The sequence below is a fragment of the Bufo bufo genome, chromosome 9, assembly GCF_905171765.1.
Source record: "Bufo bufo chromosome 9, aBufBuf1.1, whole genome shotgun sequence".
Classification (NCBI taxonomy): Eukaryota; Metazoa; Chordata; class Amphibia; order Anura; family Bufonidae; genus Bufo; species Bufo bufo.
In genome coordinates, this window is record NC_053397.1 from 172,765,520 (window position 1) to 172,782,138 (window position 16,619).

General features: G+C 44.0%; 2 protein-coding genes across 3 annotated transcripts in view; one reads left to right on the forward strand and one right to left on the reverse strand.

The window, feature by feature from the left end:
- LOC120978762 (wiskott-Aldrich syndrome protein-like) overlaps positions 1–16,619 on the reverse strand; it is a 43,366-nt gene that overhangs the window by 23,047 nt on the left and 3,700 nt on the right. The gene's annotated exons all lie outside the window — the stretch shown is intronic.
- The window catches only part of NISCH (nischarin), a 79,300-nt gene continuing 67,624 nt past the window's right edge, over positions 4,944–16,619 (forward strand). The window contains exons 1-4 of one of the 2 annotated variants that reach the window (XM_040407084.1): positions 4,944–5,279; positions 7,826–7,909; positions 12,833–13,015; positions 16,269–16,317. In XM_040407084.1, the coding sequence (XP_040263018.1) occupies positions 5,193–5,279; positions 7,826–7,909; positions 12,833–13,015; positions 16,269–16,317 (403 nt within the window). In that variant the 5' untranslated portion in view covers positions 4,944–5,192. The remainder of the gene's footprint in view (positions 5,280–7,825; positions 7,910–12,832; positions 13,016–16,268; positions 16,318–16,619) is intronic. The other variant, XR_005774184.1, reaches the window with a different exon arrangement.

Here is a 16,619-nt window from a genome sequence, read left to right on the forward strand (position 1 = left end):
TGCGCGTTCTGCATTTTGTGGACCGCACATCGCCGGCACTCATAGAAAATGGCTTTTCTTGTCCGCAAGAGCATAACAACGCCCCTGAATTAGGCTAATTTTTTTTATAAATGACCCCTATTATGTTGTAAGTTTTAGCACAAAGTCTACAAGTATCACACTACACTTTTTCCGTGGCTTACAAAAAAAAAAAAATCCCATGAAAGTCATGCGTAAAAAAAAAAAAAAGAAAAAAAAAGAAAGAAGAGAAGTAGAAAGAAGTTTAGTCAGACTATAGAGAAATCTGAGAAAACCACCAGGGGGGGGAGGGGAAGTGGTCGGGGGTGCCACATGGGAAAAACAAGGAGACAATTAGGGTCATTTACAAAGACTGATGGTTCACACAGTCTTTGATTCCCCCTGCGCTGCCGGAGAAGGCGCCTAATTTATGACATTGCACACATCACATCATAAATAAGGCTACTTTCACCCTCGCGTTTTTTTGGCTTTCCGTTAGTGAGATCCGTTCAGGGCTCTCACAAGCGGTCCAAAACGGATCAGTTTTCCCCTAATACATTCTGAATAGAAAAGGATCCGATCAGAATGCCTCAGTTCCGTCTCCATTCCGCTTTGGAGGCGGACAAGCAGCGTTTTGGTGTCCGCCTGATGAAACTGAGCCAATGTAAGTCAACGGGGACGGATCAGTTTTCACTCAACAGAAAACGGATCCGTCCTCCATTGACTTTCAATGGTGTTCAAAACAGATCAGTCTTGGCTATGCTACAGATAATACAAACGGATCCGTTCTGAACGGAGGCAGACGGTTGTATTATCTGAACGGATACATCCATGCCGGATCCGCACAAAACACGTGTGAAAGTAGCCTTAGGCTAATCCATCGGCAGTCTGCGCGCCTCGAGTGGAAAAGGTACTTCTCTTCCTGAGTGGAATCGTTTTTTCACCATCATTTTCTCCCGTTTCCAGGCATAAGCGTCACTGCAAGTACCGCGGCCCCTGCCACTCCCCAGGGGAGAGGGCACTGAGAGCATCAAACATTTGCAAGAATGGGGCTTGTAACGTTTTTCCTCCAAACTGGCATTTATAAATTATCCCCAATCTTTGTACAGTTTTACATAAAAAAATAAAATAAAAAAAACTTTGGTCAACTAGTGTTTTTAACATCAGCATTTTTCAGCAAAAAAAAAAAAAAAAAAGTCACTGACCACAAAAAAAATTTTTTTTTTGTAAAAGAGACAAGATGGCCACCCTTAAGGGTGCATTCACACAACTGTATTATGCTGTTTACAAACCACAGATCCAGTCTGTGTGGAGTCTGCATTTTTTTTTTCGCAGACCCACAGACCGCATCCATATTTTGCAGACCGCAAAAGGATATGGTCATGTGACTTCACACTAATTAGGTACATATATAAAAAAAAAAAAAAAAAAAAAAAAAAGGGGGTCCCTGGGGGGGAAGATTGATCAAACTGGTGTAAATAAAAAGCCCGCTTAATTACCCATTGCAACCAGATTCTACCTTTCATTTTCCAAAGGAGCTTGGAAAAATGAAAGGAGGAATCCGATTGGTCGCTATGAGCAACTAAGCCAGTTCTACTTTACACCGGTCTTGGTAAATCTACGCCTCTAAGGGCTCATTCAGACCACAGATAGACAGACACGCAAACCACGGATACCGGGCGTGTGCATTCCATATTTTGCAGACTGCACATGGCCAGCACTATAATAGAAATTACTAATTTTGTCTGCAATTGCGGACAAGGATAGGACATGCTCCATCTTACTTGCGGGGCCACAGAACAGAACAACAGCCCCATTGAAGTGAATGGGTCCGCACCCGTTCTGCAAAATTGCGTAACAGTTACAGACCCATTCAGGCCGTCTGAATGAGCCCTAATGCAATAGAAGCAGATTACCTATTTTAACAACAAAGTCTACTCTTCCGTCACTTTCCAGCGCGCCAATCATTTCCACCATACTCACCAATCATGTTAAACAGCGCCATACTGCACAAAGCCAACCTACACACAGCCCTGCCTGACGGGGACTGCACTGTTTTATATACTGGTCTACCAGTATAACCAAGCACCTGATCACTGGGATAATCCTCACCTGATGGGAGGTCGCTAGAGCTCAGTCTCCTATCACAGGACTTCACTGAATTTCAGTCATTAAAGGGGTTCTCCAGGAATTGATAACGATGACCTATCTTCAGGATAGGTCATCATTATCACATTGACGGGGGTCTGAGTCCAGGAACTCCCGCTGTTCAACTGTTTGCCAGCTCCCGGCAGCTTCCTCACGCCTGTTTCACACTTGGGTTGTTGTTTTCCGGTATTTAGATCCGGCAGAGGATCTCAAAGCCGGAAAAAAATGGTTCCATTTAGTCCTAATGCATTCTGAATAGAAAGAGATTCGTTCAGTAGGTCTTCCGTTCCGGCAGCGTTCCATTTTGTGATCAGACACAAAACCGCTGCAAGCTGCGGTTTTCTGTCCGGACATAGAAATGGAGCAAACCGGATCCGTCACTAAAAACAATGTAAGTCAATGGTGACGGATCCGCTTTTTTAGGATACTAAAAAAACTGATCTGTTACCCATGGATATGGTTTTATGATCCTCCGTCGGATCTCAAAACCGGAATTAACAACGCAAGTGTGAAACAGGCCCAGGCGCAGTGCTGTACATTGTATAGTGGCTGTGCTTGGTATTGCAGCTCTTCTAACAGCTGATCAGCGGGGGGTCCCTAGAGTCGGACCCCTGCCAATTTAATATTGATGACCTGTCCTATCCTGATGGATCCGGCACTCCAATCATTTTTTAATTTCTGCTCCTATGGCCATACAGAAAACTAGAAACATGAACTCAGATGTGAACCCAGACTAATCGGTCACGTCGCCTCCAGGGGCCACACTCAGATCTGAAGGTCTGACTGTACCCACATGGAAAAGACATTAAAGGGGTATTCCCATCTTAGACAATAGGGGCATATCGCTAGGATATGCCCTCATTGTCTGAGAGGTGCAGGTCCCACCGCTGGGACCCGCATCTATATCGAGAACGGAGCGGGAGGCGCTGTGGCTGGAGGACCCCAGATTTCCCGGGGTCCGTCCACCACCAAGCACTAATCCCCGCCTCTCCTATAGAAGTGAATGGGAGCGTGCCGCGCATCCGCAGCCAATGCTTCCATTCATTTCTATGGGGCAGACGGCAATAGCATATGCCCCCATTGTCTGAGATGAGAAAACCCCTTTAATTTATATCTATTTATGTATTTACAGCGGTCCCTCAAGATACAATATTAATTGGTTCCAGGACGACCATTGTATGTTGAAATCATTGTAAGTTGAGTAATCGGTTCCAAGATAAGAGAAAATGAAGATTTCAGTAAAATAAGCAGATAACTAAGGCAGATAAAACGAATCCTTATATATAACAGTCAGGAATAGATGCTAACTAGCAACTAAGGCTACTTTCACACTGGCATTTTGGCTTCCGTTTGTGAGACCCTAATGCATTCTGAATGGATAAGGATCCGCTCAGAATGCATCAGTTTGGCTCCGTTCCGCCTCCATTCCGCTTTGTAGGGGGACACCAAAACGCTGCTTGCAGCGTTTTGGTGTCCGTCTGACGAAACTGAGCCAAACGGATCCGTCCTGACACACAATGTAAATCAATGGGGACGGATCCGTTTTCAATGACACAATCTGGCACAATAGAAAACGGATCCGTCCCCCATTGACTTTCAATGGCTATGTTAAAGATAATACAAACGGATCCGTTCTGAACGCATGCATGCGGTTGTATTATCTGAACTGATCCGTCTGTGCAGATCCATGACGGATCCGCACCAAACGCGAGTGTGAAGGTATCCTAAGGGTGGGTTCACACTAGCGTTAGGGATTCCGTTATGGCTTTGGAAAATAACGGAATGCCCAGACAGAATGCAAAACGGAATCCTTTAAAAGGCATTCCGTTTGCTTTCCGTCCTAATAGAAGTTTAAGGGAAAGCATAACGGATACGTCTTGGTCCCGTTATGCAATACTTTGCTTTCCGTCTTGAATAACGGGACCCATAGACGGGTCCGTTTTGATTCCCATAGACTTTTATTAGGACAGAAATCAAACAGAATGCCTTATAAAGGCTTCCGTTTTGCATTCCGTTCATGGGCAGAAGAACGGATCCGTTCTTCCGTCTTATGGATTCCGTTATAACATGTTATAACGGAAAGCCATAACGGCATCCCTAACGCTAGTGTGAACCCACGCTAATCCAGCTATTTTCCCATAGAAGTGGCCTTGACTGGTTGGATTTGACTCTGAGACATTGTATGTTGAGTCTACTTTCAACTTACGATGGATCAGAAAAGACCATTGTGTGTTGAAAATATTATATCCTGAGGCCAATGTATCTTGAGGGATCACTGTACATTAGGGATGAGTGGATCGATTCATATGAATCAGTTTGTTTCATCAAGATGTGAGGTGCGGTCCCCGCAGGTTAAGAGGCTGCCGCTTGATTGACAGGGCTGGATATCTTGCGCCTGCGCTGTTTACAGAACAACTGCGCATGCACCACTACACTTCCGGGTAGTAGCGCATGAACAGTTGCTGTTCTGAAAGTGGATGTAAAGCCTCTGCACCACTACAAGCGCAAGATCGTCAGGGTCCGGTGATATGTCCACCCTGTCAATCAAGTGGCAGGGGGAGCCTCTTTACCTGAGGGGACAGCACCTTTTTGATGAGAGGAATATATTCTCTCATCTCTAATTTATAGATATAGATAGACAGATACTGGTGTAAAGGATACCTGGTTTAGTTGCCCATAGCAACCAATCAGATTCCACGTTATATTTTTCAGCGCTCCTTTGAAAAATGAAAGGTGGAATCTGATTGGTTGCTGTTGACAAGTCAGTTTTCCTTTACACCAGTTTGATAATTCCCCCCTATCTATCTGAGGACGGCACATTTGTATAAAGGAGGGCATTATTCTTCCAGCTGCCATTTTCTAACAGTCCCCTCCCGCCGTCCTCCTGTCATCCGACCAGTGCTTTCCCTACTGTGTTATCTTGTGAACTTGTCAATAAAGTTTGTTGAACTGGAACCTCGTCGTAAACAAACATGGCGGCTCCCGCAGCAGAAGGCGACGATTAACCCGGGTGGAACCGTGATTCTTTTCCGTCCGCACCGTAAACCATGGAGGACATGGCGGGGTTTATGGACGACGGTGAAGAGCAGCTACAGGTGAAGATCATCGGCTCGGAGCTGGTGGAGAATTACACGGTCAGTGGGCAGGCCCTGTCATGTCTGCTTCATATCCTCCGGACTTTGCTTCTAATAGAATAAGCGGCTGTCAGGCTGTTGAAAAACTACAGCTCCCAGCATGCCTTGACAGTCGAAGGGTGTGAGGGCATGCTGGGAGTTGTAGTTTTACAACACCTGGGACCTGCAGAGCTATCTGACCATCCTTGTGGCAGCTGTTGAGCACATTCAGTAATAAATAATATTTCACTTTCCCCCAAAAATTTTTTAAGAACAGTTCTGTTTATTGATCTCCTTCGGCTGCTTTCACGTGTATTTTATTAGTGACTTTTTTTTACACATTTTTTGGATGCGTTTTTGCTGTAAAACCCCAGATCCAGATGTTAGCTGAAGGTATGGGAAATATGAAAGGCACAACACAAGTTTTTGGTTGATCAGGTGACGTCCTTTTTCTTTCTGGCTGTTGGCGTTTTTATGAAAACGCACGTGATGAGGTAGACGGGGAAGAGATCTCTCTAAACTGTAAAGTCAAACTGGCTTAGTTGCCCATAGCAACCTATCGGATTCCACCTTTTTTAAGAGCTCATTTTGGAAAATGAAACGATCAATCTGATTGGCTGCTGGGTAAGCCTGATTTACTTTGTAACCATTTTAAGAAATTAACCCCTCTGTACCCCCCTCTAAAAAAAAAAATGTAAAAAAAATGCAGAAGCCCTAATAGAAAGCAGCATGCACTTACTCTGGTGGTCTAACCGCTCAACACCAGTGCAAATTCCTGTGTGGAAGGACCGTACAATGGTAATAGTACTACTAGTCAGGATCTGGTGTCCTAATAGTAATAGGCTAAGGATCGTCCCTAGAACCCCCTTGGAGAGTGCAAGAGAATATGGAGATTGGTGGAGTGATCACATTTTCTGTGCTGAGAGAAACCAGTATAGACCCACAGAGAACCCAGGAAGCAGCGACTCGGAATGGGAATGTTGGGGATCAGTGACGCAGCTGGAATTTAGGGTCCTATCTTGCCCATAGCAAATCCATCCATCCATGCAAAGAATAGTAACTGAAAATCGCATGGAGTTTTTACAGACTGAATTTTGCATGGAGTCTGCCCTAAAAAGCTGCCACCTATTGTTTTACAGTGGGAGGCCGTGGCCATGCCAGTAAAGGACATGTCCTTTTGTCATGGCTGCGGCAATAATCCATGGCTTCTCATTGAATCCCTGACGGATTTTTATTGCAGAATCCATGCCAAATTCAGCCTGCAAGAAACTCTGGCCTCCTCTCCAGCAGCACCGTGAAGTGTAGTGTACCCTCCCCCACTTCGTCGGTGCGGTACGCTCGTCGGTCCGGTACGCTTGTGTCTTGCCACTAGAGAAGAGTCCCAGATGGTGTTGAGCGAACTTGTGTTTGAAGTTCGGCGTCTAAAGTTCGAAGAATCGAGTTATGGATTCTAAATTCTGTTATGGTCCGTGGTAGCAGAATCCATAACAGGGCTCCAGATGGCGACCAAAATGGTCGCCAATGCGACTTAAAATTTGCAGATGGCGACAAGACTTTTTAGTCTTGTCGCCATTTGCGACTGTACCGCCGCGCTCCTGCGCAGCCTAAGTTCTCTTCAGTAGCACAGTGGAGAAGGAAGGAGTCCCTCCCTCTCCACTGTGACGCGGCCGCCACTGCCACCAATGGGGAGATAGCAGGGAGGAGGAGGGGAGGAGCTGTGGCCACTGCGCCACCAATGAATGTAAAACATAAGTATAGGCAGTGGTATCACAGACCCGGCACCCAGCCTCAATAACAGGGCATACGATCTGCGGCAATTAACCCCTCAGGTGCCACATCTGAGGGGTTAACCACAGATCGCATGCCCTGTTATTGAGGCCGGGTGCCGGGTCTGTGATACCGCTGCAGACAATTGTATAAAGGAGTTAAAGAGGACCTTTCGTGGGTCCAAAGAATATGAACTTAGTAGCAGTAGCAGCGCTGTCCAATCAGAGCTCAGAGTGAGGGAGGTTTTTTTTTCTCCCTGGCTCTGTGCTGCGATTGGACAGCGCCCCTAAGGCGATTCTTCGATGACGCCGAACTTAAAACACAAGTTCGCTCAACACTAGTCCCAGAGCCTTCTCCTGGTAAAGGGCCTTTTAGATTTAGGGATTATCGCCACATGTAATAGCTTGTGCAGCGATCGTAATACATGCAGCGTTGGTTTTCTGTGTATCGGACCGATCTGTCTGACTGAAAGATTATCAGGAGGTTTAAAAAGACCTTTGCCATAATCAGGCGTCTTATTGGGAATTAATGGGATGTTCCCAATAATTGTCAACGGAGATGAGGGGTGCATTTACATGCAACAATTGCCTCAATTAGACAAACAAACAGACAGGAACTATGTAGTGTACATGGAGGGACATTAAAAATTCGGAAAACCGTACATCTGTTTTTTATTTAAAAAATGACATAGAATATTCACATATAGGTTTTTAGTATGTGATAAAAATGATGGAAGTTTCCCTATAAACAGTATAGAAAGACATGTTTTCTTATAACTTTTTGTCTTTTATGTGTCTTAGGTTTACGTCATAGAAGTTTATACTGGAATATACAATTGGACTGTGAAGCATCGTTACAGTGACTTCTATGATCTTCATGAAAAGGTGAGTATACCGGCAATGTTCTTACCTGAACGCATGTTACAGTTCAGTGCTTTTCCATATGCTTCATATGGTATAGAGCAGTGGTGGTGAACCGTTTAGAGGCCGAGTGCCTAAACTGCAACCCAAAACCCACTTATTTATCACAAAGTGCCAACACGGCAATTTAACCAGAGTACTACAGTCCGATATAGTGTATCATTATCGTTTAGGGCTCTTTCACACTTGCGTTGTCCGGATCCGGCGTGTACTCCACTTGCCGGAATTACACTCCGGATGCGGAAAAACGCAAGTGTACTGAAAGCATTTGAAGACGGAACCGTCTTCAAAATGCTTTCAGTGTTACTATGGCAGCCAGGACGCTATTAAGGTCCTGGTTGCCATAGTAGTAGTGGGGAGCGGGGGAGCGGTATACTTACAGTCCGTGCGGCTCCCGGGGCGCTCCAGAGTGACGTCAGAGCGCCCCATGCGCATGGATGGCGTGTCCAATGCGATCACATGATCCATGCGCTTGGGGCGCCCTGACGTCACTCTGGAGCGCCCCGGGAGCCGCACGGACAGTAAGTATGCTGCTCCCCCGCTCCCCGCTACACTTTACCATGGCTGCCAGGACTTTAGCGTCCCGGCAGCCATGGTAACGACGTTTAGCTTAAGGCCGGATCCGGATCAATGCCTTTCAATGGGCATTAATTCCGGATCCAGCCTTGCGGCAAGTGTTCCGGATTTTTGGCCGGAGCAAAAAGCGCAGCATGCTGCGGTATTTTCTCCGGCCAAAAAACGTTCCGTTCCGGAACTGAAGACATCCTGATGCATCCTGAACGGATTTCACTCCATTCAGAATGCATTGGGATAATCCTGATCAGGATTCTTCCGGCATAGAGCCCCGACGACGGAACTCTATGCCGGAAGAAAAGAACGCAGGTGTGAAAGAGCCCTTAGCTATAATAGCCTGCCTACATTCAGTGCGCTGCCTGTGCTGATGAATAGCAGGAAAATTCTAATGCATATTGGCACGCCTTATACTTTTTCCAGGGTGCAGGTGCCCACAGAGAGGGCTCCGAGTGCCGCCTCTGGCACCCGTGCCATAGGTTCGCCACCACTGGTATAGAGTGTTGGACCCCTGCTAATCAGATATTGATGGCATATCCTGATATTAGGCCATCATTATTAAAATCCTGAAAAACCCCTTTAAGGTTACATATAGGATGATAGCCTTGTATATCTATCTACATATTAAACTATAGTTGTATTCTAAGAATTTCATGAAAAATATATTTACTTTGAGGGTCTTTTTGTTGGGCAGGTATCTCTATTTGGTTTACTTAGGTCTCATTCCGATATATCTGAACATCCGTTTTATTCCTGGAGGGAAACTGATGCCAGAACTGCTCCCATTGTTTTCTATCGGTTTGTTTCTGGTATCTGGTACATCGGTTGTAATACCTGGTGTCTCCCTGCACCAGAATGAAAAATACACCATGTAGGGTTATTCTGTCTGTTTCTGGTTATGGATGCTGGATGGGTGCACAAAAGGCACAAAAATGTTACTAGTTGTGTTTGCCCCTGACATTAAAGAACTGGCTGGACACAATTGCTAAATGTGAACCCAGTCCTAAAGGGGTTGTCCGTAAGGCTACTTTCACACTAGTGTTTTGGCTTTCCGTTTGTGAGATCCGTCATGGGCTCTCACAAGCGGTCCAAAACGGATCAGTTTTGCACTAATGCATTCTGAATAGAAAAGGATCCGCTCAGAATGCATCAGTTTGCCTCCGTTCAGTCACCATTTCGCTCTGGAGGCGGACACCAAAACTAGGGATCGACCGATATTGATTTTTTAAGGCCGATACCGATAATTTGAGAACTTTCAGGCCGATAGCCGATAATTTATACCGATATTCTGGGTATTTTTATTTTTGAGGAAAAAAAAATTTTCCTACACAAATCTGCTGAAAATTAATATGTTTATTGTTAACGTGTATTTTTTTTATTTTTTTTGTAAATCTTTTTCATTTATACTTAATATTTTTTTTATTTTTACTAACTTTTAGCCCCCTTAGGGATTAGAACCCTTGTCCTATTCACCCTGATAGAGCTCTATCAGGGTGAATAGGAGCTCACACTGTCCCTGCTGCCCTGTGCTTTGTGCACACAGCAGCATGGAGCTGAACATGGCAGCCAGAGGCGGGAGCTGGCTGCAGAATCACATAGCCGGCTCCCGACCTCTATGAGCGACAACTGCGATCCGCGGCACCTAAGGGGTTAACTACCGTTTTACCCCCACCTGTCCTTAACCCTAAGGGGTTAACTAGTTTTACCCCCACCTGTCCTTTAATTTTTTTATAAAAATCACTTTTATTTATACGCTAATTGCCTTCATAAGGAGCCCAGCGTGGCTGTTAATTATTCTCTCCTCAGCTTTTTTTTCCCCGCAGTGCGCCATAATCTCGTGCATGCGCCAATGTTACACATGTCCGGGCTCACACGGTGTCCTGGCAGCAGCCTCATCCAGGGGAATCTGAAAGCTGGCGCATGCGCGGTGGTATGCAACCGTAAATGGCGCCCTTAGAAAGTACAACTTGTCCTACAAAAAATAAGCCCTCATAAGGCAATGTGAACGGAAAAATAAAAAAGTTAGGACTATGTGAAGGCAGGGAGTGAAAAACGAAAATGCAAAAATGGAAAATTGCAGGGTCCTCTGAGGGTTTAGCCATATTTCTATCAGTAAAATAAGAATTGAGCTATAATGAGTGTTTATAAGAAATAAGGAGGCATAAGCTGAGCTGTCTGATGGAACAGAGTAAAAAACAGAGCCTGCTACTAGAGAATCTCAAGGCTGTAAAGAGAAAAAAAAAACAGAGCAATGAAGATAAGGAAATCTACAAGATTAGGCAGAGAGAGGCCAAGCAAGTTATAAGAACTTCTAAAGCGCAGGCAGAAGAAAAACTAGCTCAGTCTATGAAAAAAGGGGATAAGACATTCTTCAGATATATAAATGAAAAAAGGAAATTAAAACAAGGAATAACTAAATTAAAAACAAAGGACGGAAGGTATGTAGAAGAGAATAAAGGGCTAGCCGACTGCCTTAATGAATACTTCTGTTCAGTTTTTACAAAAGAAAAAGGAGAAGGACCTCCACTAGAAAGAATGACTATTAAATCGTTTGATGCATGTATCTTTACAGAGGAAGATGTTCTAAGTTTGCTGTCTAAGGTGAAGACAAATAAGTCACAGGGGCCTGATGAGATACACCCAAAATTATTAAAAGAGCTTAGTGGTGAGCTGGCAAAACCGTTAACAGATTTATTTAACCAATCATTAGTAACAGGAGTTGTCCCGGAAGATTGGAAATTGGCAAATGTCGTGCCCATTCACAAGAAAGGTAGTAGGGAGGAATCGAGCAACTATAGACCAGTGAGTCTGACATCAATAGTAGGCAAATTAATGGAAACCCTATTAAAGGATAGGATTGTGGAACATCTAAAATCCCATGGATTGCAAGATGAAAAACAACATGGGTTTACTTCAGGGAGATCATGTCAAACAAATCTTATAGATTTTTTTGACTGGGTGAATAAAATAATAGACGGTGGAGGTGCAGTAGACATTGCTTATCTAGATTTTAGTAAGGCTTTTGACACTGTCCCACATAGAAGACTTATCAATAAACTGCAGTCATTGAGCATGGACTCCCATATTGTTGAGTGGATTAGGCAGTGGCTGAGTGACAGACAACAGAGGGTTGTAGTCAATGGAGAACATTCAAAACAAGGTAATGTTACCAGTGGGTTTCCACAGGGATCTGTACTGGGACCGATTTTGTTTAATATCTTCATAAGTAATATTGCAAAAGGCCTCGCTGGTAAGGTTTGTCTTTTTGCTGATGACACAAAGATATGTAACAGGGTTGATGTTCCTGGAGGGAAACGCCAAATGGAAAAGGATTTAGGAAAACTAGAAGAATGGTCAGAACTCTGGAAACTGAAATTTAATGTGGATAAGTGCAAGATAATGCACCTGGGGCGTAAAAACCCAAGGGCAGAATATAGAATATTTGACACAGTCCTGACCTCAGTATCTGAGGAAAGGGATTTAGGAGTAATTATTTCAGAAGACTTAAAGGTGGGAAGACAATGTAATAGAGCAGCACGAAATGCCAGCAGAATGCTTGGATGTATAGGGAGAGGTATAAGCAGTAGAAAGAGTGAAGTGCTTATGCCGCTGTACAGAACACTGGTGAGACCTCACTTGGAGTATTGTGCTCAGTACTGGAGGCCATATCTCCAGAAGGATATAGATACTCTAGAGAGAGTTCAGAGAAGAGCTACTAAACTAGTACATGGATTGCAGGATAAAACTTACCCGGAAAGGTTAAAGGACCTTAATATGTATAGCTTGGAAGAAAGAAGAGACAGAGGGGATATGATAGAAACTTTTAAATACATAAAGGGAATCAACTCGGTAAAGGAAGAGAGCATATTTAAAAGAAGAATAACTACCACAAGAGGACACAGTTTTAAATTAGAGGGGCAAAGGTTTAAAAGTAATATAAGGAAGTATTACTTTACTGAGAGAGTAGTGGATGCATGGAATAGCCTTCCTGCAGAAGTGGTAGCTGCAAATACAGTAAAGGAGTTTAAGCATGCATGGGATAGGCATAAGGCCATCCTTCATATAAGATAGGGCCGGGGGCTATCCATAGTATTCAGTATATTGGGCAGACTAGATGGGCCAAATGGTTCTTATCTGCCGACACATTCTATGTTTCTATGTTTCTAAAGCGGCTCAACATTTTTAATAAAGACCAGTTGAAAAAGTGATTTTTAGCTCAAAAGAAGTACAATGCAATAATGGCTCCCAAAGGTGTACATAGCCTTTAATTCTTTACCTGTGATGTTTGCTCTATTAATGTTTACTTGTGCATTTTAGCTTACAGCTGAAAACAAAATCGAGTGGAATTTATTGCCTCCAAAAAAGATTATCGGAAAGAACTCTAAAAGCTTGGTTGAAAAAAGACAGAAGGATCTGGAGGTCTACCTGCAAGCCCTGCTCGCAAAGTTCCCTGTCAACGTACCCAAAGCTTTATCACATTTCCTGCACTTTCACCTATATGTAAGTTCATTAAGAGTTAAACCTGACTGGCCGATGTGTAGCCTGTACACATGAGGCCCAAAAAAGTCATTCTGTCGTTTCCATAATGTTAGGTTTCACATTACAGAATGAAGATTTGTTCCTCCTGGACACTATTTGTGCTTCTTTCTAGAATGGAATTTCATGTAAGACATGTGGATTTAGCATCAGACTTATTTCTACTTTCTTCTTTAACCTCTTAAAGCGGTTTTTAAAGTAAAAACGAATTGCAGAAGGCATGGGATGTTATTAAAATAATAAAAAAGTAACTTATACTTAATGTTCAGAAGCCCCCTCACTCAGATCCTCCCTACAGCTGCAGCTATGACATCATTTTTTTTGGCTGTAGCGATCACGTCCTGTATCCCCACCTGACTGCTGCAGCCAGTCACAGGCCTCAGCGACACATGGCACAAGACTTCTAAGGCCAACAATTGGCTGCAGCAGTCACGGGAAGTATATTGGCATGTCACTGCTGCAGTCATGAAAACAAAGCCTGGCAGGGAGGATTATAGCAGTGGTACTGAAACAGAGGGAGTTTTGAATGGTCAGTATAACTTTTTTTATCATTTGGTACCTTCTCATGCCTTACAATTACTTTTTTAACTGTGACAACTCCTTTAAATACTGAGGCAATTTTTTAGGATGGTGTAATGTTTTCATTTCCAACCTCCCCGCCTTCAATGAGCCATAACTTTTAGATTTTTCTGTCGACATAGATGTTTGATCATTTGGTTTTTGCAGGGGTAGTGTTACAGCATCGTACATATATTGCATTAAAAAAACGGAAAATGTCAGATCGGTGCGGGTCATCAAAGCAAAGAGGAGCGCACCGAGCATGAGGGACGTGCTCGCTCTTCACTTCTATTGGTGTTATGATAATAGCTGAGCGCTGGCTCTGCTATTTTTGGAACTCTCATTAAAGTGAATGGGGAGCACACCACGCAAGAACGGCCACCGCTCCATTCACCTCTATGAGTCAGCGCTCAGCTATTTTCAGCACTCCCATAGAATGGAATGGACGGTGGTCGTGCGAGGGGCCCCGTCCTAGAGAAAGGTGCAGGTCCCAGTGGTGAGACCCCCGTATCGGCCACCAATATATGAGATGGGCCAACACCTTTTAATATTTTGAACATTTTTAGACGTGCTGATACTAATTACCGTATTTTTCGCCCTATAAGACTCCCACAAGACACTTAGGTTTTAGAGGAAGGCAATAAGGAAAAAATGTTTTTTATTAGACCTCAGGTCAGACCACCAAACAGACCCCCCAATGTTAATCAGACCTCAGCTGACAGCCCCAATCAGACCCCAATGTGAATGACCCCCAATCAGACCTCAGATAAGAGCCCCATATGCCTCTCATCAGCCCCCATTGCTGCATATCATCCCCCATGCCTCTCATCAGCCCTCAGCCATAGAGCACAAAAGAAAAACCACTTACCTCTCCTGCTCCGGACGCCGCTGCTCCTCACCGCCCACAATCTTTTTCCTCCTGCCTTTGGCTGTGCTGTGATCTGAGCCTTCACCACTTCCCGATCCTCCGGTACTAATGAGCGCTTTCATAATGGAAGCACTCATTAGTATTCACTCCATAAGATGCAGGGAGGGGGGGGGGGAATGCAACTTATGGGGGGAAAAAATACGGTATGTCTTTTTTGTATTTTCTTTTAGTTATGTGAAATGGGCAAGGTTTTTGTTTTTAACTTTGTATTTATTATTTTAAAAGGGTTTTCTGATATTTTACAACTGATGACCTATCCTCTGGATAGGTTATCAGTATCTGATCGGTTGGGGTCTGACACCTGGGACCCCCTTGTTCATTTGATTGCTTGTTTCTTACACTTAAGTACAACGTGAACGTTGATAATATGATTTTATTAAATATTACAATAAGTATATAGATATCGAGGTATAATGTCCTCCTTCTGACATGTTACGTATATTCAAAGAATAGAAAACGTACATCATCAATTGAGTTAACATCATCTGACAGCGACACATCAGCTGGGAAGTCCATTTTAGCGAAAAGCAGTCAGAGTCTCTATCAGGATAACATATCTACGTAAAGTGTCCTTCCATAGATGCACTTCACCTGCTTAGCTACAAAGGTCCAGCTTTTATTCTGTTTAGGCCTCATGCACACGGGCGTTGGGCGGCCGTGGCCGTATTGCGGCCTGCAAAAGGCAGGTCAGCAATCCTCGGCCGCCGGTCATGTGCACCCCGCATCACGAATGCGGACCCATTCACTTGAATGGGTCCGCAATTCCGGAGATGCGGAACGAAGTCACGGAACGGAACACTGGAAGCACTACGGACGTCATATTTTTGGCGGTGCCGACATACCATGGACCCATTCAAGTTGAATGGGTCCGGCCCGCTGCACGGATGTTGGGGACCGCAATGGCGGTCCCCAATGCACGGAACGGCACCACTACGGCCGTGTGCATGAGGCCTTAACCAAAGAGCTATCAGTTCTTTGGGTATAGCTCTGGCACCAAAAAACTCATTTTTGTCGATATTGTAGTGGACAGAGTTTGTCACTCCAATGGGAGCAACGCCGACCTCAGTGGGAGCAGCGCTGTAGTAGCGAGCTTTCTTCAATGCACAGTTGATGACGTTGTGTAGTTCCACCGCTGACTTCCGGCGACAGAGCTGCACCCGAAGAGCTGATCAGTTGGGAGTGCAAGGTGTCAAATCCCAGAGCTAGTTATAGGATGAATAAGATATCCCTCCATAAAAGATGGATGGCCTTTTAAGTGGTGGCATAGCCCACAGAAGGCCAAGAAAAATAAATATAAAGCATCTCTCGCATCACCTCAGATAAGGCTTCACATGAGCTGACAGAACTCAGGAGTGACAGTCTGCAAATAGACTGATTTGTAACCACCTGTATCACAAAAACTGCTGAAAATATTTAATAAAGACCAATTGGAAAAATATTTTTAGCCCAAAATGAGTAAACGGGTACTTACCTGTTTCAAATTAGTTTTTTCTCAATACTGATACTGAATTAGAGGAGTGTTTTGCTTCATGACTGTATATGTGTGCTTTATATAATTTATATATATATCTGGTACCCTTATTGCTAATCATGTATTCTGCTAGAAATCCTGGGAGTTTAGCACAATAACTTATTTCCATTCATGTCTGTAGCATTGCTGCCTGTCTGGATGTCACAGGCACATGAATGTCATGTGGTTGACCTGCCATAAAGAATCGTTTGTCTTTACAGGAAATCCATGGGATTGCAGCTGTCCTGGCTGAGGAGCTTTTCCATAATGGTAATTTTGACATGTAACTGAATAAATGTGATGCAACGAGCTTATAATGTTGCTTTATCCCACATAGATTTTGAGTTAACAAGGGTTATTACCGGGGCTGAACCATCCATTTTTATTATGCTAAATTATTATCCTTTATCAAATACTTGGGATTCGTGTCCCCACCTATCCCTTGGTTGAACTTGATGGACTTATGTCTTTTTTCAACCATATTAACTGTGACTTTCAGATTAAGGCTACTTTCACACTAGCGTTCTGCTGTCCGCTCGTGAGCTCCGTTTGAAGGGGCTCACGAGCGGAGC